The sequence below is a fragment of the Helianthus annuus genome, chromosome 7, assembly GCF_002127325.2.
Source record: "Helianthus annuus cultivar XRQ/B chromosome 7, HanXRQr2.0-SUNRISE, whole genome shotgun sequence".
NCBI classification, from domain to species: Eukaryota; Viridiplantae; Streptophyta; class Magnoliopsida; order Asterales; family Asteraceae; genus Helianthus; species Helianthus annuus.
In genome coordinates, this window is record NC_035439.2 from 132166199 (window position 1) to 132189332 (window position 23134).

The following is a 23134-nucleotide window of genomic DNA, read 5'->3' on the forward strand; positions in this document are numbered from 1 at the left end:
AATTAAATAATAATATAGAGGTGAATAGTATCTTCTCCAAATTTACTAGTAAATAATAACTTTTTCTTTTTTTTCTCTCCCCCATACTCACAACCATTTACAAATACTCTAAAAAATATAGAGGTTACACTCATAATAACATGGAGGATCCATTGTGAATGCTCATACGCATTTATTTATAAAAGATAAGAAAATAAACAAAAAGTATTTAAAGAATATTAGAAATATATATAAATCCTTAAAGCCCTTCCGTCTATCCACTGACCCATTCTCTTTAGATTGTCCCCAAACGTCGTCTCTGGCCGACAACTACAACCACCTCCGCCACACCATAAGCCATCTACCGCCACCATATGAAGTTATGGTTCAGATTTGCAAAGAACAGTTTGCAATTTCATCATTCATAAACGATAGTTTTGACCACCAGATTTAAACCTATTACGAATTTTATACCCGACATCTACATACCATCAACACCCACCCAATAAGCAGTCACCATTTCATTCCTTGAGGCAGGGGCGGACCTATTAAGAAAGTACGAGTTTCCAGGAACCCAGTCGGTTTTTAATTTTTAGTGTAAGTATATATAACAAACTGAAAAGGAACCCATAAGTAAAATATAAAGGGAACCATAAACAAAAAGCCTTGGATCTCCACCGGTTATATCCGCATTATTCCCCATTAGACACCCGGGTTCGATTCCCGTATGAGACACAATTATTACTTTTTGTTCTGTTTTTTTTTTTTAATTTTTCTTTTTATTTTTTTCTTTAATGTAAAACCCATTTAGGGTTATAACAAAGCAAATAGCCTCCACAGTCGAACAAGTGACGAAGTGAAACCACATCAGCAAAACTGCAGAGGCGTCTCCACCTTCAGGCTGCGACCAGTCACCTCCGCCGATTGCCGACACCGCCGTCCTCCTCCGCAGCTCCGCCTCCGCCGAAAGGCTTCAGTTTGGTTCACGATTATCATCAGCGATTAAGGTTAGTTTTATACGATTATCATCATTTCATTTGTTCGGTTAATCATCTGTTTGTTATATAAATTGATAGATTTACCTATAATTTTTTCATCTTTGATTCACAAAATTTTACACTTTGGTTTGTTATTTAATCGGATGGCTGTAATAGTAAAAACATCAACCTACCGAGTGCTTGTTAACCATCTGTTTGTTTTAAATTGGGTTTGATTACCAAGTGCTTGTTAACCATCTGTTTGTTTTAATAGTAAAAACTAATATTTGATTATAGTCTTTTTGCCTAATCTGTGAAAATTGGTTTGATTACATCAATGATTACAGTTCGGTTAACCATCCGTTTGTTTTAAATCAGCTTTTGATGTTTTATTGGGTTGAGAATGATCAGCTTTCGTCGTCAACAACTTTAGATAGTTTTTTTTTTATTTGTAAAGACTATCGTATTTTATATTATGTGTTTTTAAATTTCTAAAAACGATTTTCTTTTCGTTATTGTATCGTACTTTTATTATGTGATGAACCTTATCCGATCCGAACTGTCGAACCGACCCGAAATTTTTTATGTTCAGTCATATGAAATTGGAGTACCTAAAAAAGTGAACCCAGTGAAAAAAATTTCTAGATCCGCCACTGCCTTGAGGTATCAAAATGTCAGCCGGATCCGCCTCCGGCAAGAGCTTCTCCGCCGCTAACGCCGGCATGACGGTGGAGGAGTGCGAAAACATGATCCAAGGAAGCCTCAGAAGTAATTACCTAACCTTTTTATATTATTCATAGGGTTTAGGGTTTATATATAAATTATTATTCATCTCAATTGTTTCAGCTCCAACTGTGAAGTTTTTACGGGAGCATTTGGAGAAAAGTGGTTGCGGTATTGCCCCCAATTTCATCAGGGCTGTTAACTGCAGCCAGCGGATGAGTGGTGGATATTCTCGTGGAGAAGGGGTGGGTAACTTCTTTTCTTATTGTTTGATTGTTTTTGTTATCTATGACTACTAAATATCAATGGTTGATATTTGATTGCTTTATACTTAGACAATCGTACTAGGGATCAGAAATTTTAGACCGGTATTCAACTATTGATACTGTACCAAAAACACTACGGACTGAACATATACGGTTTTGAAATTAGCTCAGTTTCGGTATGGGTACTATGCAGTCGGTACAACACAGGGTCAAGACTTATAAACGCGTACCAAACCGTACATATACGGTACGAGATTTGGTTTTGGTTTCTGCTGAATTTTGGTACCGGCAAATATAATATATTGAATAGTGCATAGTTATTAAAGGCGCCAGGCGCACTCAAGGCGCATAGGCCTCGCCTGGGCCTGAGAAAAATGAAGGGCATAATGAAAAAAATATATTTATTATGTATTAGAAAAGAATACTATTCTTCAAATAAAATAATAAAAGTCTATTATGTAACACTTTATATCATCTAATTAGTACCAAAGTATTAGTGTAGAAAAGTAGGTTTCCTTGAATAAAAAGTAGAAATTTGGCTAAAATCTTGTGCGCCTGAACCATCACCTGGAGAATTAAAGCGCAAATTCCTCAACTTAAAGCGCAACTGCCTCGCCTCGCCTGAAAAATGGGCCTAGGCGCAAGAGGCGATGGCTTTTAACAACTATGGAACAGTTTAATGTTTTTTTTCCTAAAGTCTGACTGCTGCAACGTGATTATTTTGTACCTAGTTTCGGTATAAATTATATTCAAAACTGAGCCCCCGCAAAAACCAACGAGTCATATGTAATATAGTTTTAGTTTATTCCACAACGACCTAATGCTTTTAAAGTTCCGATTAGACCGTTGAGACATGTTGTTTTGACTTTCGATATAACTTTTAGTCGAATTGAGCGGGCAAACCCCACTAGTTAAAACTCTCAACATACAATTTTCCCATCTAAAGTATGATTTTGTTTAATATAGAGCTGATATAAGCAATTTGAACACGTATAAATGTGGTCGTGTTGATCGGAATTCTTTCAATCTTTGAATGTTGTAGATAGTGGTGTGTAGTAATCATTTGACTATTCAAGATGAGGTCACTCAAGTGGTTATCCATGAGTTGATTCATGCGTATGATGACTGTCGCGCCGCAAACTTGGATTGGACTAACTGTGCTCATCATGCCTGTAGTGAGGTCCGAATTTACTCACCTTGTTATGTTGTTTGTTAATCTGTGTGTTGAAGATCATGATCTTTGAACGGCCTCCGGTTTTAATTGTTTTTATCTGAAACAGATCCGTGCTGGACATCTTAGTGGTGACTGCCACTATAAGAGGGAACTGTTGCGGGGTTTCGTCAAAATAAGAGGCCATGAACAAGTAAGTCTGTTTTTAATGCCTTACGATCAGTTATCTAGCCCGGTTAGTTTTATCTTTTGCTGCACGTTAAACTACTTAAGAGAAACTTGTAGTTCATGCTTTATTTGTATGAAAGGCAAGCTAAACTATCTCGAAGCAGCCTCAAAAACTATCTGATTGGTTATCATTTGTAGGGGTCTAAATGAGCCGAGCCAAGCCAAGACTGAGCTCGCCTAAACTGCAATAACAATGATGCTAATTATGTTTTAATTTGAGTTAGTAATTTCGACCCAGTTACTTATGAATGAGTGGATTAAGGTTATGGTTAATCTCTATATAGGTCAAATTAGTATTATAAAAAAGTAGCTAAAAGGTAAACATGTCAAATGGGTTTAAACTTTAAAGGGGAAACATCATAAAAAACCAACATACTTTCTCATTTTTCTCATAAAAGTCTCTCAACAGTTTTCGCATATGAAAAACCAACATACTTTCTGTTTTGTATCACAAAAGTTCCCTTAACAATTTTTTGAACATTAAAGTCCCCCTTCACATGTTAAATTTAAACAAAATTATGACAAAATAATTTAAACAACTTGGAACTGTTAGAGGTGTCCATTGGTTCTTTTCAATTATTTGGTTTCTTTTATTCGGTTTGAATTTTTTTGGGTTAAACCAAATTTGAACCAAACTAAACGGAATTTAAGTACTTTAATCAAAACTAAATCACAAACCGCATTCGAATTTGGTTTGGTTTTCGGTTTCAACCGAATACAACAAATTCATATAATTGGCCAATTGGGTTCATTCGACTAGATATAAAGTATAGTTTACTTTGATTACTCGGTTTATTGGGCTACATATAAACCGAATTCATTTTATTCAGTTCGGGTTTAATCGTTTTTTGTTCAATTTTCGTTTTTGACTGTTTTCGGTTCTTTAGCAATGACCAATGAGTTTTCAAACATGTCTTAGGTTGAAAGTTGAAACATAACTTCATGTAGCAAGTTTTAAAAAAGTTTTTGTCATAACTTTGGTCAAATTTAACATGTGAAGGGACTTTAATGTTCAAAAAAATTGTTGAGGGACGTTTGTGAGACAAAACATAAAGTATGTTGGTTTTTTAGGTGAAAAAATTGTTGAGGGACTTTTGTGAGAAAAATGAGAAAGTATATTGGTTTTATTATGGTATTTGCCCAACTTTAAACTTTAAAGTGTATCTTTACTTCATGAAACCTCCCTAATCATCTTATTCAAAAAGTTCATAATTGAAAGGATGTAAAATTTTTGGACAAAAGGTGTTTTGTGTCGACCCGACCCAACGTATCTTGTTCCTATTTCTTGAATAAATGGTAGGCTGGATTCATTTGCCTCATCTTATTTTTATCAAATCAATTCTTTTTAAGTTCACAAATTACCGATTCTGTGTGTTTTTAATATAGGACTGTGTGAGAAGAAGAGTAATGAAGTCATTGGCGTGCAACCCTTACTGTTCACAAGCAGCCGCTAAAGATGCAATGGAAGCCGTTTGGGACACGTGTTATAATGATACGAAACCATTCGACAGAGCCCCTTAACGAGAGAATTCTATGCTTTTGAGCAACATAATTTCCGGCTCATAAACTTTACCATTTTTATTCAAAACAAGTTAGTTCTGAGACAACTGAAGCATCAACCCCTAATAAAAACCCAATAATCTTTCTTTCCCTATATTTAAATAACTGCAAAGAGTAATTTGTGCAGGATGTTCAAAAATCATTGAAAGCTAAAACCATTTAAACCGTATAAACTGAGATAAATAAGCCGATTTGGCCAAGTTAGAAGTGAAACGCTTTGGTTTACGGTTTGGGACTAACCGTCAAAACGATTTTGGCCGAAATGGTGAATAAATATATTATTATTAATCGATATAGTTTTCATAATAATATGATATTTTTTCTTCTATATGAATCAATCAGATATGATAGGTATAAGTATCTTTCTATTATAATACACACACATACGTATATTATTAAGATCATCAAGTTTCGGACGTTTTTTACAAATCCATCCCCAAGCACGCCCACCCAACCACCCCGGGGCGTTTTTAAACCAAAAAAAAAAAAAAATGAAAAGCGTTGTTTTAAAAACGCTCGAGCCCGCACGAATTTCAAAACTTTACCGTTGAACAACGGTATAATTCATTAAAAAATATTTTTTTTATTTCCCTTTTACCCTATTTAAATCTTACTTTTCACCTCATATTTTATAAACTTTTCACCCGCATTCTCTATTTTTTTTAAAAATTTCTCCACTTTTCACTCACAATCATGAATCCCTTCTGACCCCCATTCGGTGTGCCGTCGAGACCCGGTAACCTCAATGCATATCGGCCGAACACCACGCAACCGCAACCGAGCTTCAACCTACAAGACATGGATCCTAATGTATTTGCGTACGCCCAAATACTAGCATCGGGCAGTTCGCAACCATACTTTCAAAAATACGAACTCTAGCTTAATATTTTTTATTTATTTGTTTTGGTTTTTTTATTTTTTTAGGATTTTTTTTTTCTTATTTTGGGTTTCTATTTTTTTTAAAGAATGTAATGTTTTTATTTAATGAATTTTATTAGTTTTAATTAAAAAAATTAATAATTGTTTAATGATTGATGGGGCATTATTGGCATTATCACCTCTGTGCCCTTTTGTGGAAAACGCCTCTTTGAGTCTTTGCTGACTAGGATGACACGTGACGAAAAACGTCCATAAGTGGGGTATTATTCACCCTTACCACTACGCATTTGATCTTAATTAGATTTCATGCTATTAACTTTTTGTTTTATTTTTTTCCTAAACCCTTTAATGCTCGAATTGATATTTTTCAAACCTACAATTTTATTGAATTATTGAAGATCTAGCGGTATGATCGTGAAAAAAGGCCCAGATTGGCAAAATCCAACTGTTTTGGCGGCGAGGCCGACTCAACCAACCAACCAACTCGGTTAGGATTAGTTTTTCCAAAAACTGTACTTCCTAGCGTACGGCCCAAAAATTTCGTTAAAATTGGCCAAATTGAACCATAAACACCCTAGTAACGATATGAGTAAGAAAACATGAGAATTAAGACAAAACCCATAAATAGTTTAACGAGAAATCAAATCTCTAATTTTGTTCAAACCACTTTAATCATTTACATAATTATAATTAAAAAATAGAAGTAAAGATTTATGTATGATTTGATATGAGAAGTTAATAATTATCCAACTACAATTGACCAACTTGCCTACCCAACTCATAACTTTCAAAGTCAATAATAAGCTTACATTTCAAGCATTATATATAAAACCTTTTACATATTATCTATTTATAGAGTGTAAACGAATCTAATCGTTAGTTGGCTATTCAAAATTGGTTTGTTAAAAACTTTAATTTAAGTTAAAGGCGGTTTTGAAAAGTCTTCCGAATTATTTCTTTTTCCTTTATAAAGCCCCGGTGAGAGTTATTAAGGACCTAGAAAAATTAATTAGAAGGTTTCTTTGGGGAGGTTCTAATGATGGCGCCAAATTACATTGGGTTGCGTGGGATCGTATGGCCTCGCCGACTTGGGCCGGGGGGTTGGGTTTATGTAGTCTTGGGAATATCAATAAAGCTCTTCTTGCTAAGTGGGGATGGAGATTTAAGATCGAGAATAACAGTTTTTGGGTTAAAATGATCAATGCGGTTCATCGACAAAAGTTGTGCTGGGATTTCTTGCCTATCCGGTCTTCTCTTAATGGGGTTTGGCGAAACATTGCCAAGGTTTGTTCGAATCTTGTGGAGGATAATATCTCTCTTCGAAGTTTAATGCGTGGTAATGTGGGCGATGGGAGGGAGATTATGTTTTGGTTGGATCCATGGTTGCTTTCGAAGCCACTGAAAGAGGAGATGACGTGCTTGTTCCGGTTAGAATCTAATAAGAAGTGCAAGGTTATGGAACGGCTCGTTAGACCTGTGTCGAACCCGATCGGCAAATGGGTGTGGAGGTCGGCTCCTAATTCGAACGAAGAGCTTGCTGAATGGAGCCGGTTATGTACCTTGTTGCAGTCTGTCTTCCTTTCGAAGAAGTGCAACCTTTTCGTTTGGAGAGCCGAGCAGGATAGGATCCTGACTAGGGAGGTGTTGCAAAGGAGGGGCATTCATATCGAAGACGGGAGCCGCCCTCTATGTAATTTGGGTGTCGAGACGGTGGAACACCTGTTTACTTCGTGTGGGGTCTCCTCGGTTATTTGGCAGAAAATTCAGGCACGGTGCAAAACTTCAAATCTGTTTGTCTTCTCGATGAGGGGTATTTTAGAGATGCATAATTGGGTCGGCTTCGGTAGTTAGAAGAAGGAAGTGTTCCACGGCTTTGCCATCCTGACCTGTTGGAGTATCTGGAAAGCTAGGAATAGTTTGGTTTTTTCGGGGAAGCCGTTTAAAATTGAAGAGGTTTTCAGCGAAATTAGGTCGTTGAGTTTTGTTTTTTATAAGAATAGATCGAAAGATAGATGTATAGATTAGAAGGATTGGTGTAGATTTGTTAATATGTAATTGGGGTTGTGGTTCGTGGTCGGCCGCTCAGTTTCGAGCTGGCTGTAGTTGTTTTAAGGAAGTTATCCTTAAAAAAAAAACAAGGTTAACCAGTTTGCCCTTGATCTTTATATACCATGTTTAATTAGGCTTACAACTCCTAAGAAGATTGTTACTGAAATGAATGTAATAACATTTGTATTTGTATAGTATAAATGTATAATAATATATATAGTACCATAATAAATAGTATTGTGTACATAATACCATAATAAATAGTATTGTGTATATATTAAAGATTAAAACAAAACAAGATAATATACAAATATTAGAAGGAAGTATGGATTGTGCATATAATATATGTGTGGGCGCTGATGACAAAAGTGAAAGTGCACGAATTTTAACGTTATTTTACTAGTTTCGTGAAAATAACGTTAAAAGAAGGGGATGGTTAATCATGTATCATGTGGTGGTGTTGATAGCCGAAAGACAAGGGAGTACATGCACTAATCGACCTTTGTCTTAATTGCTGCGTGTTATGTGCCTTATGTCCAAGGCTTGATGCAAAACTACTATTGAGCCGAGGGTCTCGCTGGAAGCAGCCTCTCTATTTCTATGAAGTAGAGGTAAGACTATCTACATCTTCCCCTTCTCAGATCTTACCTTAACTTTGCTATTGACGGGATTTACTGAGTATGATGATGATGATGAATCGTTTATTATTAGAGATATTACTTTTACTTTTTATGTGAGGGTTAAATTAAAGAGAGAAATATAATATTTCGTTTCTCGTTCTCAAGGTTTGTTTTCTAAATATCCACGAGTTGAAAACCGTATAAAATTTGATCAACATATATTAGTTATCAAGTGTTTACTAAAAAATAATACTATTAAAATGCTAAAAATTAAAAAAATAAATAAAAGTAACCTAAAATACTTGTCTAAACTATCATTTGAGTATTGGTAAATACATAAAGTTATTCAAAAATCAATTGATAGTAACCTTTTGCCAAAATGAAGGCTCCAAACCTAAACCCCCATTCACTATATAAGCACCTCCAACTCTATTGTCCATTGTCTCTCTATTAGAAAGACCACCCAAGGACTACAAACTAAAGATGATGAAATTGAAGTCAAAGAGACTCCACAGGACTCTTTCCAAGTTTCTTGGTGGTGGCGATGACAGTAGCAACAATGATAACAAAGAGCGTGGTGGCACCATCGTTAGAGAAATCAACTGGGAATTGAGGCCTGGTGGGATGCTTGTCCAAAAGAGAGAGATGGAGGGCCAAAACATTGAAAAAGAAGGATTTATATTGGTTAGAGTTGCGGCAGGTTCACGATGGCATGACATATCCATTCAATCAACGTCAACATTTGGTACGTTGGCTTGCGAAAAGGCATGTAGTCTTGCGTGATGCCATTTATGGCTAAATCATTCGAGTAAACAATATTTAATGTGGAAGGTCAAAAAACGCACTACATGCATGGATTTCCATGTTCCCTTTCGCAATTTTGAATTAATATCATAATACATACTTCAAGTTAAATGTTAAACTAATCGCTCTTGGCAAACATAAAATTACCCAATTTTGAATTATACATGTCATAATACGTACTTCAAGTTAAATGTTAAACTAATGGCTCTTAGCAAACATAAAATTACATACTAGAAGCATTCGAAGAAACAAAGCGTTTAAAGAAACATTCTTTTTAAGCAAACGCCAAAAACTCTTTCGTTTTAACTCTATATACACAAACATTCACCTTCCATTTTTGCATGCTTGCATATGTAATTGTTTGCTTTGAAATAGGAGAAATGAAGATTATATTATCAATGGTGACCGGCATGGAGCCAAAGGAGCAAAGGGTATTGTTCAAAGGGAAGGAGAGAGAGGATGTGGAACACCTACACATGGTTGGAGTTGGAGACAAAGACAAGGTTCTAATGTTGGAAGATCCATCCATCAAGGATAGGAAACTTCATGGATTATTAGCTACCACAAATGACAGTGGAGCTTCTAATCATGCAATTAGTGTGTAATACCACTAATTAATAAAAAAAAAACAAAACCCTAGTTAAGGGTGATACTAATGTCATGTTGATGATTGATCGAAGTTGTTTTTTGGTATTCATTTGGTCAATCTAAATCAATACAAGTGATGAGTTATCGTGCTACGATACTTTAATATGTTAGAGCTTACTATTACCATAAATATCGTTTTAGTACTTGTAATGTCATGAATACATTCAATAACTCTTCTTTTTTTTTTTTCGAAAGCTAACTTTATAAAGCCACACACACGGTTAGCAAAACCCTAACTCGGACGAAAAACAATTACATAAAAAGAAGTACATTTTTCAACTCGTTTATTTCTCTAAATAAACAATTATTCAAATAACATACTAATCTTAGAGTATTTCCAAGGACCACAACTTGGATGCTCTTTTGCATTCACTCATGAAAATGATTTACTAGGTCGTGTTTATATTGTTTAATAAATACAATAGTTAATATCTAACAAAATAAAAAGTGCATGAAGTAATAAATTAAAGGGAAATTTGCAAACGAATCTAACTATGAGTACTCCCAAGTTGTGATTACATAAAGCCCCAACGCGCATGCTTCGTCTAAAGCCCTAACAAAGGCCCACAATTCTGGATATGGATTTTTATTTATTTTAAGAAAACCATTGCTGTTAGAAGTTGATAGCACACCACAACCAACACCAAGATGATACAATTATTAAATTTAAATTTAATACTAATATTATTTTTTTAAGGTAATTGTTACCCAACTTTACGTTACATCAAATAATACAAAATACTTCTCTTGTTTATGTTTGAACATGTGACCTTCCCTCTACGAGTCAAGTACCTCTACCAAGTGAGTTAGTCCCATGTACACGGAATACTTTTGTCAAATCAAAGTTACGTCTATAGAAATGAAATATGCGACACCTAGTCGTGTATTAACCTTTCATTCACGTATTAGACTATATTCCCTCTAATGCAAACACAACACACCATCTATACGACGAATAATCTTGCAGATACACGAGTAAAAGGTTAATACGTCGTGTAGATCATGCCTATAGACGTGATTATTATGTTATGTGCTTATAAAAAATTAATACACTTATATTATTTTCTCAATAAAATGCTTCCTTTTAAAGCAAATTTCTTGTAAAAAATGATGATGTCCTTTTGTACAACCTCAATTGAGAAGCAAAAGACCATATGATTTGCCTTCTAATAATCAAACTGATTAAACAGAATATTGAGCAAATGGTTTGCCTTCTAATAATCATTTAAATTTTGATCGTTTGTATGAAAAACAAAACATATTCTAAAATGCTACAAGCCTACAATAACTTCATTTACAAATAGTTTTGCAAAAAAAAAAATAAATAAATAAAAAAAAAATAAATAAAAAAAAAATAAAATAAAAATCACCAATATATTCAGTAAAAACACGTGAGTATGAAGTAGAGCAAAGCAGTTTTATGTGTTTATTAATTATAATTATATTATTTTCTCTAAAAGAAATAGACTTCACCATATAAATTTAAAAAGAGACATTTTTTACCTTCTCAAATATTACACACGTTATCTATGCAGCGATTAGAGCCATGCTATGTAAAAGAGCAAATTACAAGGTCGTATAACCAACATCAAATTTGAGCTAATTTAACGTACAAAAAAGAAAAAACTCAAAACCTTACAAACTTTGAGACAATACAAATATTAAATTCGTGCAACGTTTTCAACATAGAATAATGAACGATTTGCTTAGAATTGAATGTTAGGTGTAAACCAATAAGATCTTGCCCTTTAAGCGAGTTTAACAAAATCATTACAAAATAGGGTATCCAAGTGGATATATTATTATTGTTTCATTTTAATCATTGTGAAGACATAACACCAACACTCTCTTAATTAAAACGAAAAAAAAAATATTCAATATCTTAAAACCTGGTTTATTGAGTAATCATGAATTTAGCTTGTTTAAATTAAGAGAACTAATTCTAGCACATTTAAGTTGTACTCAAAACTCATTAAGAAATTATATAGACGAGTTTAATTGAGCTTAATATATGAAACATGTGCCCAAACTCATTTATCAGATGAGCTACAGTAGAGGCTAGAACTAGCTCTAGCTCATTTAACGAGCCAATCTTAAATATGTCACAAGTGGCTTGATGACACGAAAAGTTGCCATTTCTTTATTTGTGACTTACGGTTTGGTTAAACATGGCTCGAATTCAGGGCGGCATGTGACTATAGATCGATTTTAGAAGAGGCTATCTAGATGGAAAACTCACGAGATTCTGATTGCCGGGTATTCTATGTTGTTATCTTTGAAGGCATAAATTTGTGCTCATCGGGTATTTTTGTAACGCTCCGCATTTTGTACTTTTCTTATTTAGAAAGATGTAATCGTACTTCTATTTTTGGAAACTTGTAATCAGGGACGGACTTAAGGCTAGCCCAAGGTGGGCGGGCGCACCCCCGGGAAAAAAAATTTAGTGTTAAGTTCCGTCGAAAATCCCGTCCGCACCCCTTGAAATTTTCCGTCCGCACCCCTTGGAATTTTCCGTCCGCACCCCTTAGGTAAAAAGTGTTATCAATTTATATTTTAAATTTTTTTTAGTAAACTCTTATTTTTTTTTAAAACACTACCTAAATTATATAACTTTTAATACCTAAATAACTAAACCCAAATACCCAATACCTTTAACTAGACCACCACTAAGTCTTAGCCCAATAAACAAACCCAACAAATCAACAATATTTCAAACTAAAATAAAATAAACAAGCCCAAAACCCTTACATATTCTCTGCCGCTCTATATCATCCCTGCATGCACGCCAGCGATTAGAACATCAATGACAACAGCAGCCGCATACCTCCGTAATCAGCCATCATACCACCGCCGATCGAACACGGGTACGTTTCTTTGTTATTTTTGATGATTTTTGGTTGATTTTTTGATGATTTTTTGGTTGATTTTTGGTGGGGTGGGACGGAACCGGTAGCCACCGGAAGTGAATTTTTTATGGCAGGAGACATGTGTGCTTCTTGTTAGTGATGATATGTTATTTTGTGGTGGGTTATATATGTATATTTTGTTAGCGATGATGATGATGATATTTTGTATTTTTTAGGTGCGTTATATACGATCAGACCTGATTTTTTTAATGATGTATATGATGTTTAGATGATTTTTAGTGTGCTTAAGAAAGTAGGTTTAGATGATGTTTTGGATAGATTTCAAAAACTACTGAAAATCCGTAGGGCGACGTTTTAATTATGTTTATAACAAGGTTTGACATGTTTTGATGATTATATAAATTTAGTTTGATGTTCTTTTGTTTTACATGACCTGACCCGACTCGAACCGACCCGATACGAACCAATTTTTTTTACTTATATACCTTGGGGCCTAAAATTTTTAAAAATGTTCCGCACCCCCATGAAAAAATTTCTGGGTCCGCCACTTCTTGTAATCATCTTGTATTCGTATTTCGTTTCCAACTTTGTAATCCGAGGCTTTGATCATAATGAATTTCATGCTTTATACATACGTGTTAACATACAATCAATCATCAAATACGTGTTTACTTGCAAAGCGACACTTGTTATACGTGCAAATACTCATACATACATTCACGATACACGAATTATACATACATGCGCATTCCATACTTGAAAACATATCAAATTGCATAGCTTTAGCATAAAATGATAAGCGAACCAAAGTTCAGGGGCCAAAGTGCAACAAAAACAAACTTGCTGGTCAAAGGGGGCGTCACGTCACGCGAAGCCAACCCCCTTTACCTTCGTGTGACGCCCATGGGGCTGAATCCGCAGTGAGTTGTTTTCAGCTCTTGCATTGGTCACCTTTCTCCTTCCCCAATCACCTTTAAACCTTCTTTAACACAAAATGCTACCTCGCCATTATAAAACCAAGCCTCAATTACCCCATTTTCACTTTCCCAACCCCTTTACACTCTCAAAACACTCGCAAATCGGTTGCAAACACACTAAAAGGCAGATTTATTCTAAGTTCTAAGTGAGCCCAAACTCATATTTCTTCATGTTTTCTTCATCTTTTCTTCTACTTGAAAGCTTAGAACACCTCTAGGAGTGTTACCACAAGTTTACCATGGTAAACTAAGGTGGAAAACCACCATTTTGAGGACCAAACTTTCTGTTTGAAGATTTATATTGCAAACTCTTTACAAACTTAACTTTCTTGCATGAATCTTGTGTCTATCTTGCCTAAACCCATCTATGGTTATGGGACTTGTATAAGGTTGATTTTTATGAGTTTAGAGGTGCGTACACCCTCTAAACTTTCTGTTTTGACAAGGTTTAAACAACCTACAAGTGTTAAGACCATTTAAGTTTACCATAGTTCATATGGCACGACTTGTGTTTTGGTAAAGGTGTGAAACATGGAAGCCTTGGCTTTCCAAACTTGTTCCACCACCTCACTTGATGTTTTGTTCATATTCAACTAAGTAGTTTCCTAGACCCAAAGTAAATTAACCCCGCCTCGCCTCCAACATTTTCCATGTTGGATATGACACGCCCAGGTTATTCTTATTTGGCTACTTAGTATCTTAGTAGATTAGTTTGTGTTCTTATCCTTCATGACCAACCGGGTTTACCAACTATGTTGGTAAACTTTCTGCGTTGGTGAATTCATACAAAGAGATTTAATGGATGTTAATCATCCTACCTCCATGCCTGACATACATGACTTCTACGATTATACATGATTAATCAATCAATCAATCATATACTGTATAATCCCACCCATAGCCATAACAGCTATTAGTAGGGTCTGGGGAGGGTGCGATGTAGGCACACCTTACCTCTATCCCAAGGGACAGAGAGGCTGCTTCCGTTGAGACCCTTGGCTCCAATGACGATTCCATATATAAGAGCCATAGCAAACCTACAATTGCACACAACTAGACAAAAGGTAGCGCAAAAAAATTGTATTGTACTAATAAATATCTTAGTAAACTATCAGAAAATTAACACACTCATAACACATTAGACAGGAGATAGCATGCACAATCCTTTTAAGACACTGACAAAACCTACTAAGCTCCTAGGACAATAAACTAATACAAAGAGGTAATACCCACTAAAAGTCTTTGATCTTAATCCTACGTCTCCATGAACTCATATCCTCAATCATGTCCTCAGCAGTGGCGGATCTAGAAGATCCGCATAGGAGTAACGTTTCAATAAAAAGGGGTAACGAAATCGAAAAAAACGTCAAATTTTTCCAAAATTTACACTGCCGTCGGAGTGTCACCAGAGCATCAAGGGGCAACGGAGGTTACCCCTTCTATCACTCTAGGTCCGCCCTTGGTCCTCAGAGAGGTGTAAATGTAACAAATCCTTTCTAATTCACTCCTTCTAAGTCAGTTTCGGCCTACCTCTACTTCTTCGCCCCTCCACAATGAGACTTTCTATTGTTCTAACCGCGGATGTCGCTTGTCTTCTCCTGACATGCCCAAACCATTTTAACCTTCCCTCCCTTATCTTATCTAATATACTAGCTACCCCTAACTTCTCCCTAAAAACCTCATTTCTTATCCTATCCAACCTAGTGTACCCACACATCCACCTCAGCATCCTCATCTCTGCTACCTCTAGCTTACGCGTTTGTGTCTTCTTGATGTCCCAACACTCTGTTCCGTATAACATAGCAGGTCTAACTGCAACCTTGTAAAATTTCCCTTTAATTTAGTTGGGAATCTCTTGTCGCGCAATATACCGGTGGCTGCTCTCCACCTTCACCATCCAACTTGGACGCGGTGGGCTATACGTCACTATCTAACTCCCCATCCCTCTGTACAAACGATCCTAAATACGTAAACTTTGTTTTCTCTAGGACTACTTGCCTTTCAATGCTGATATGAGTGTCCCTGTTGTCATCCACACCACTTAAATTACGATTATACATGATGGACAAATAAATAACTTATCATATATAACGTATATTTAATCGAATTCATGACACTAATCGGTTTATGGTTGTTATGAACTTAGATTATTTTATCTTTGCTCTAAATTCCTCATTTATGATTGTAACGGGCAAGTTAGGACCCATGAAATCACTTAAATCTTAGTGTCAAAACGAGTGTTTAAGACAAGATAAATACTTTCGTGTACATACTTTTTATATACTTAAATTCCAAATCCGGATCCTTCGCCAAATCCGAATACTCACACACCTTCATTTCCCCAATGTAGGGTAACTTCGGTGTTCCAACTCTCAACGCTCGTCAATCTTGCGGTTAATCAGAAAGCTTTGCAAAACCTTGAGTGTACATGACCCCTTTTTACTTTTCGTCACTTTGGGTGCAATACGTATACTTTATGAAACTCACACAATCACATACTTTATGCTTAAAACACAAACAAACAATCCGTTATACATGTTTAATACGTTATGCTAGGAACTCATACATGCTAGAACTTATCTGCACTATGCTATGTCATTAACTTCGATCAAGCCTCCCTTAACATGTATAGTGCTATAGGATTAACGCACCGCCTGTATTCTTGAGATCATGTTAAGTTAAAGAAAACAGTCTTGTCGTTGCTACGACAAGATTACTGATATGCGCAAAATGCAACATATAAATTGTATCAAATACGGTATAAAAACAACCCTTTTTAGTACTAATGTTGGAAAAACAACCATATTTTTTATTTGATTTTCGCAGGTGCTGGAGCTTTTATGTTCAAAGACGAGGATAACGAACAAGAAATAAAGGCGAATTTGGTGCATTTACTTTTTCAGGACATTCTTTGGTGACTTACATCAATATAAATTTGTAGATCTGTTGGCGAGTGGAAATTTAGAGACTTTTTTGTTGTATGAAATGCAAATTTGTATTAAAAATACATTTACATGTATGAAAATATTTTTTTTGCAGGGTATGTAAATTTATAGATTGAGCAAATTGTCATTTTAGTCCTTTATGTTTATCCCAAATTGCCATTTTAGTCCAAATAATTTTTTTCTCCTCTAGATCCCTGAGTTTTTCATTTTTTACCATTTTCATCCTATGCACTAACTTCATTTAAAAACAACGTTAACTCAGGGGTAATTTTGACCTTTTCCATATTTATTTATTTATTTTCATTTTAAACCCCTTTTTAGAAACCCCCTAAATTGGAATTTGGAACCCAGAAAGTCTTCATCTTTTTCGTATGAAAAGTTTCCTAACCACACTCTAGCATCGTTCTTCGCAGGATCCCAAATCTCTCCTCGAACATACCCATGGCCATTGTCGCACACCTCTGTAATGTTTTCCCCCTTTAATTTCAACAGTTGAAGGCGGCGATTCTGTTCAGATAATTCGAAATTTTTGGATTAGATTAAACAGTGTCGTTGTTTGAAGGGGAACTAACAAAAGGAAGTTAATGAAGTATGCGGTGGCACCATCTAGAGTTGAAGAATGTGGTATCGGATCTTAATCTATAGCCGCTGATTTCGTTACAATTGAGAGTGATGGTTCCGACATCACGACTAGTTTTGGTTCAGTTGTTCATGGATTTGATTCCCCGGCGGTGGTTGTTGTTGGTGGACGGTTCCATGGTGGTAATAGTGGTGGGCTGAGCGATTGTTTGGTTGTTTGAGCGGTGATGTGGTGGTTCGGTGGTCCAAGGTTATGGTGGGGATTAGGGAATGGTGATGGTGAGCAGCGGCTGAGGATGTAAGTGTAAGAAAAGGGTTGTCGATGGTTATTTCCGGTGAGATAGGAGGTTATTTCTGTAACACCCCGTGTTTCGAAAGTCAAAGTCAAAGGCAAGATTGAAGTCAAAGGAAGACAAGATTTCTAATTGCGATCTGTCACTCATTGTTCAATTCCTGTTTTGACTTCTTTGACTTGTAGTTAGTCTATTTTATGCTTTACGATAGTTGTATTATGTGGAGTATCTATTAATAATCGAGGTTTATTCGATGATTATCGCATGTTTGATCGCTTTATCGCTTATCGCAATCGCAACTCGAATTACGTGTTCTGGATATTGTTTTACGTGTGTGTGTGCCTTATGTGTTACTTGTGCATGTTTATTTATGTTTATGTTGTGGTGATTAATCGAAACGCAATCGAAGCTCGAATCGCAATCGAAACCCAAACACTAAACGCAAGTGAATTAAGGATGATTGTATGTTGATATAGTAGTTGGGATTAAAAGTAATTTGAATAGGAAACTCTATCACATCGCAACGCTCGCAATCGCAATCGAAATGGCAAAACTCGTCGCACCAAACACTTGAACCAAGTGGCGAACCAACCAAGTGACCAGCCGATCGACCAGCCAGTCGATCAGGCTGCCACTCGATCGGCTAGCCCTTTCCACTTTGGGAAACTGTAACACCTCGAAATTTTGTGTCCAATGATGTGTTAACACGTGTCATTTGTTTACACGTGGCATCTATAATAAATAAAGGACTAATTTTGACAAACCTTGAAAGTATATAAATTCGAGGGTTATAAATGTCAACAAGGGTAAATATACTGTATAGTATCCCTAAATAATGCTTAAACCTTCAAACGAATAAATTATAGATCGTACAAAAATAAAACGCGGAAGAAAGTGAGAGATTACAAACTACAGGGGTTAACTGTGTCAACATGTTTAATAATACCTCTGAGTGACCCTTTAACGTTCCAAAGACTTTGTAACGGTATTATACCCTCACTAAAATAATATATATAAATTTCGCGAAGTTTCGATATGAAACGAGAAAGTTACGATCAAATTCGTAGAAGAAGGGTTAAAAGCGTCAACAGTGAAAGTTAAGGCTTTCCAATATAATAAATAAATAAACCGGGGACTTAATAATGCGGGTAATTAACACGAGGCCCCTATCGGTAAATAACCGAGGGCCAAACCGCAAAGTTACCCCTTCAAAACCGAAAGGTCAGGCAAATCATTACGAAAGATTTCGTTATTAATGGCCAGATTCTGTAATAATTACAAAAAGATTTAAAAATCCTGATTTCTTAACCTTAGGCGACCCGCGTAAAGGTTAAGGATTAGTTGAGGCGGGCCGCGAGCCTCCTCACTAATTCGCCTGATTTCTTCACCTTTAGGCGACCCGCGTTAAAAAGCATGGAAACTCCCATGCGGGCCGCGTAAAGTGCCCAGATGCAGAAATGTAGTAACTACTTGGCTTTTGGAACCTTTGAACGATCAAACACCACTTAATGGAGCATGGGCACCCTACATTTGACCCATAACACTTAGGGGACATCTACCCATCACCCCTGACCTGTTGTGGTAGTTGTAATGATCATAGGAGCTTGTTTTTGGCTATAAATAGCACCTTTGTGTGCATAACCATTCACACAATCAAAACACACAACTACTGATCATTCTAAGTGCTCCCAAGCCTTCTCTTCTGCTCTATAATCAAGAAGCAACTTCTGTAAGTCGTTGATAACCATTTTGGTTTCACTTTTCCATAGTTATAGCTCATAAACGCAACCGTCGTAACTAACGGTTGTCATTACAATATCTTGCAAATGGTTCAGTCTTATGACGAATCAAAAGTGGTTATGAGTTGGTATTTATGTGGGTATTAAACCTCTAAAATGGTTCCCCCTGATCACCACTCTAACTATGTCAAATGTCGAGTCAAACGTGCGGTTAAAAAGTCAACAGAAAGCTATTTTGGCGATTTATGCATAATCTGTAATATATATGTTATGGAACCTGTTTTGATAATCATAAAACATGATAATAAGTATATAAACATGTTTGCGCTCGTTTGAATCGATCATTTACTATATTGAACCGGTTCGGAGCCGAAAGTCGCAAAAGTTTGACTTTTGCTTTGACTTCAGTTCTGACCCGTTTTAGTGAGGTATAAATATACCTTAGGACTCTCTTAGGACCAGGTCACATGTTGGTATACGCCTCTGTGGTCGGTTCATGAGTTATCCGAGTCTTTTACGTATTTCCGTCATTCGCCTAAAAGTTGACCGTAACGGCCTTTTAAAATTAAAACGAGTATTTCGGATGCGTGAACGGACCAAAACCTTTCTTATTAAATTATAAGCATGTCCCTAAAGTTTCACGTCAATCCGAGGTCTAGAATGAGAGTTATGCTAAAAGGCGCACTTTTAAGAAAGTTTTGTAATTAACGGCGCAATTAGCATAACGCCCATCTAACCCAAGTTTTCGTCACCAAAACTTTTACCCACTGGGGTAAAATAATATTTTGGGAATTTTAAAGATTTTTAATAATTTTTACCTTGCTCATAACCTGCGGTTATGGCTACGGTTCGGTAAATACCGAATACGCCCTTTTTGGCCAAAACGAGAGTTCTACAAGGTCTTTTGACCCGATTCCAGTTGCTACTGGTTTTAAATAATAAATAATGTATTTTAAGCTTTATAAGCTGTTCGGGAAACTCAGATTTCCTGTAGAACTCGAAAATCCCTTTTAAAGTCTTTAAAATGACCAAAAAGCCCCTACGGGGCATAATATAAACTTAAACTCGTTACGGGCATTACGGAAGGTATCCTACTGATACCAAAATACTTTTAAGGCATATTGACTTAGGAAATAAGCGTACGACTCTTATGATTAACCGTTTCGCCTATTTGCGCACACGGTACGGCTCATGGAACTAGTTTTCGTGCAATAGCCGATATGGGTCAAATTATATTATTTGAACCCCAAAATCCAGAGTATGAACCATAAACCCATATAAAACAAGTCACTGAACTTGTTGGGTCCAAATCGTACTCCATTCTCGGTTTTCGCCTGTTCATGCGAATTAACCATATCTATATATCGGAATCAACCGGTTTAAGCTACGGCTAATACAAGGACCGTTAGGATTCTAAGAGGTTAATTAAAACCTTCGTTCCAGATTAGGAGCCCCAGTAAAAGCTATCGGTGACTTGATCTAAAATAAGGATTAATACTTGCAAAGGTAAATACTTTTGACTTATTTCCCCTATATGGGCTTGGGTTACGGTATATTAATACCGCTTGATTGAGCATTATATAATTCCATCGCTGAGGTGGTTAATTGATTAAATATGATCGGCTCATTTAAACAGTTTTGTTGCTTATAAGCCTTTGGGGGGTTTAATGACCGTTGTCCCGGATATCCCTGACATCATTTTACGAAATGGCCACGACCTTCGACATCCCGGTGTAGGCGTACACCCGGTATAAAGTGTCGACATTAAAATTAAAAGACGTAGCCGTTGGTTTTTATACTACGGTTTTACGCAAACGTGGTGTGTCTATAAATCTTTAACCCGGCACGACCCGGGCTACTGAACGCATAAAAGAACATGTAAAACGTTCACAAGATCATTATGAATTTTCCCAAGTTATAAAAGAGTTTGTGCCTTGTGCATTCAAATCAATTTTAATAAACATTTTCAAATGTGTCAGTTGAATGTATTTACCAGTGTAAACTGACGTATTTTCCCCAAAAAGATTAAGTGCAGGTACCTAAACGTAATTGGCTGGTATTAGCTCCCTAGCGTCGGGATAAGCCTCGCAAGCTTGATTGCAGTATCTAATGGAACAATACTTTATCTGTATTTACGATCCACTGTGGATATTCAACTTCCGTAATACATTTTGATATTACAATCAGAGGTTGAAATTATATATTTAAATTATGCTTCCGCTGTGCATTATATAATTGTGTGGTTTGACTATATTGTTGCCAACATCGTCACGGTAATCCCCCACCGGGCCCACCGGTGAGACACGTGGAAATCGGGGTGTGACAGGTTGGTATCAGAGCCAACATTGAGTGAATTAAACACTATCCTATTGTGTTTAATCTCAGTGACACAATTGCACATACTTGAGTCTAGACAAGAACTTAGGACAAATTCGGATTAATACTCCTTTTGTCTTTATTTTTCAATTTGATTTTTAATAAGTTTTGGAGCAGGAAAATGCCACCTGTTATATTCCGAGGAAGAGGAAGGGGACGAAGAGGCCGAGGAGAAATCGTGACACATCACGATCAAGAAGCTGGACCATCTGGTACAAGACATCCTTCGATGACGCGAAGCGAAGAGCCACAACGACGAAGAGATCTTTACGAACCCGCGAGGCATTCCACTTCGCACAGCTCGACGCCATCCTACCGGCACTCCTTTGGGCCAGATTCAGAAAATAATCCCAACAACCCACAACCTTCCTTCATACCTCTACAACGTTCGGTTTCGCACCGGAATTATGACGACCCTAGTCCATACTACGTAGCTCAGTTTAATCCGGCGGACTACATACAGGAACCTTCAGGTTTTGTTCCACTAGGGCCACAAGACCACTTTTCTGAAGATCCCATGGAGGAAGATGAGGATCCAACTGAACCAGCTCGTGGTACGCCCACGCATCCGATAGAAGTATCTGATGGATCTTCATATCATGGTCCGCAGTATCAAGGCCCAGATAGCTTTATGGCCTTGTTTGACCGACATGAGTGGTACAACACACCATCTCATCAGACACAACAACCGAGACATCCACAGGATCCCTCTGAGGATTCACGCTTTGAGGCAGTTACGCCACCACCTCCGCCACCGGCACAACCAGTAATACCTGATCCGCCGAGGCGTAGGAGGACCAATGCTCGTATGTCTACACGAGGAGGAGGGGGTAACCACTTCAGCACTCCCCGACATTCAAGTAGCAGCCACTATCCGCCGCTACAAGAAGAAGGACCTTCAAGTCCTATACAGGAGGCGAACTCCGCACCTACTGCACGAAATTCGCCACCATTTGGGTATGACCAACCCATACCTGCTTATACGGGTCCGACGGCTTACAACCCGTTTGAACCGTCACAAGCACAATACAACTATGGCTATGAGCGCGACCCATATGTGGTGTCGGCTAGATATAATGCGCGCTACCCTGACGGAGCACATGGAAACATGGGACCACCGGACTACTCAGCTCATGGGTATCCAATACCTCCCAGACCTCCAGTTCCGCATCACGCGCCACAACCACGATTTTCTCCTCCTGAACAGGAAGAAATACTCCATCGACTAGATCGTGTGGAGAGAGAGTTCGAGGAAGAGAAGAAAAGCCACCGAGGATTTCTTAAGGGCTTGGCGAACCTACTAAAGGGCAAAAAGAAGAAACGTGACCACTAGCCCTTAATAGTAGCATGAATGTAATTTCTATTTTGAAATAAGTCCCTGCGTGGACAACTTATCATATTTCAGTCCCTACGTGGACTTATCTTTAGTCCTTGCATGGACACCTATCTTATAT

The 23134-nt window shown here is 36.9% G+C and overlaps 2 protein-coding genes across 5 annotated transcripts; both read left to right on the forward strand.

Moving 5' to 3' along the window:
* The first annotated feature begins 282 nt into the window (after nt 1–282).
* LOC110868672 (mitochondrial inner membrane protease ATP23) lies at nt 283–4998 on the forward strand. Of its 4 annotated transcripts, XM_022117905.2 has the most exons (7): nt 710–986; nt 1549–1572; nt 1612–1724; nt 1803–1924; nt 2988–3125; nt 3226–3309; nt 4731–4998. In XM_022117905.2, exons 3-7 carry the CDS (start codon nt 1628–1630, stop codon nt 4863–4865), a joined length of 576 nt encoding a protein of 191 aa, XP_021973597.1. In that variant the 5' UTR covers nt 710–986; nt 1549–1572; nt 1612–1627; the 3' UTR covers nt 4866–4998. The 4 variants fall into 4 exon arrangements, with proteins under 4 accessions (XP_035831186.1, XP_021973596.1, XP_021973597.1 ...); XM_035975293.1 differs by lacking the exons at nt 710–986; nt 1549–1572 and adding an exon at nt 283–513 and having other exon boundaries at nt 1614–1724; XM_022117904.2 differs by having other exon boundaries at nt 709–986; nt 1549–1724.
* Nucleotides 4999–8911: 3913 nt separating this feature from the next.
* LOC110867344 (BAG family molecular chaperone regulator 2) lies at nt 8912–9977 on the forward strand. The gene is made up of 2 exons (XM_022116419.2): nt 8912–9197; nt 9632–9977. The coding sequence occupies exons 1-2, from the start codon at nt 8936–8938 to the stop codon at nt 9859–9861; spliced, it is 492 nt and encodes a 163-aa protein (XP_021972111.1). The 5' UTR covers nt 8912–8935; the 3' UTR covers nt 9862–9977.
* The last annotated feature ends 13157 nt before the right edge of the window (nt 9978–23134 follow it).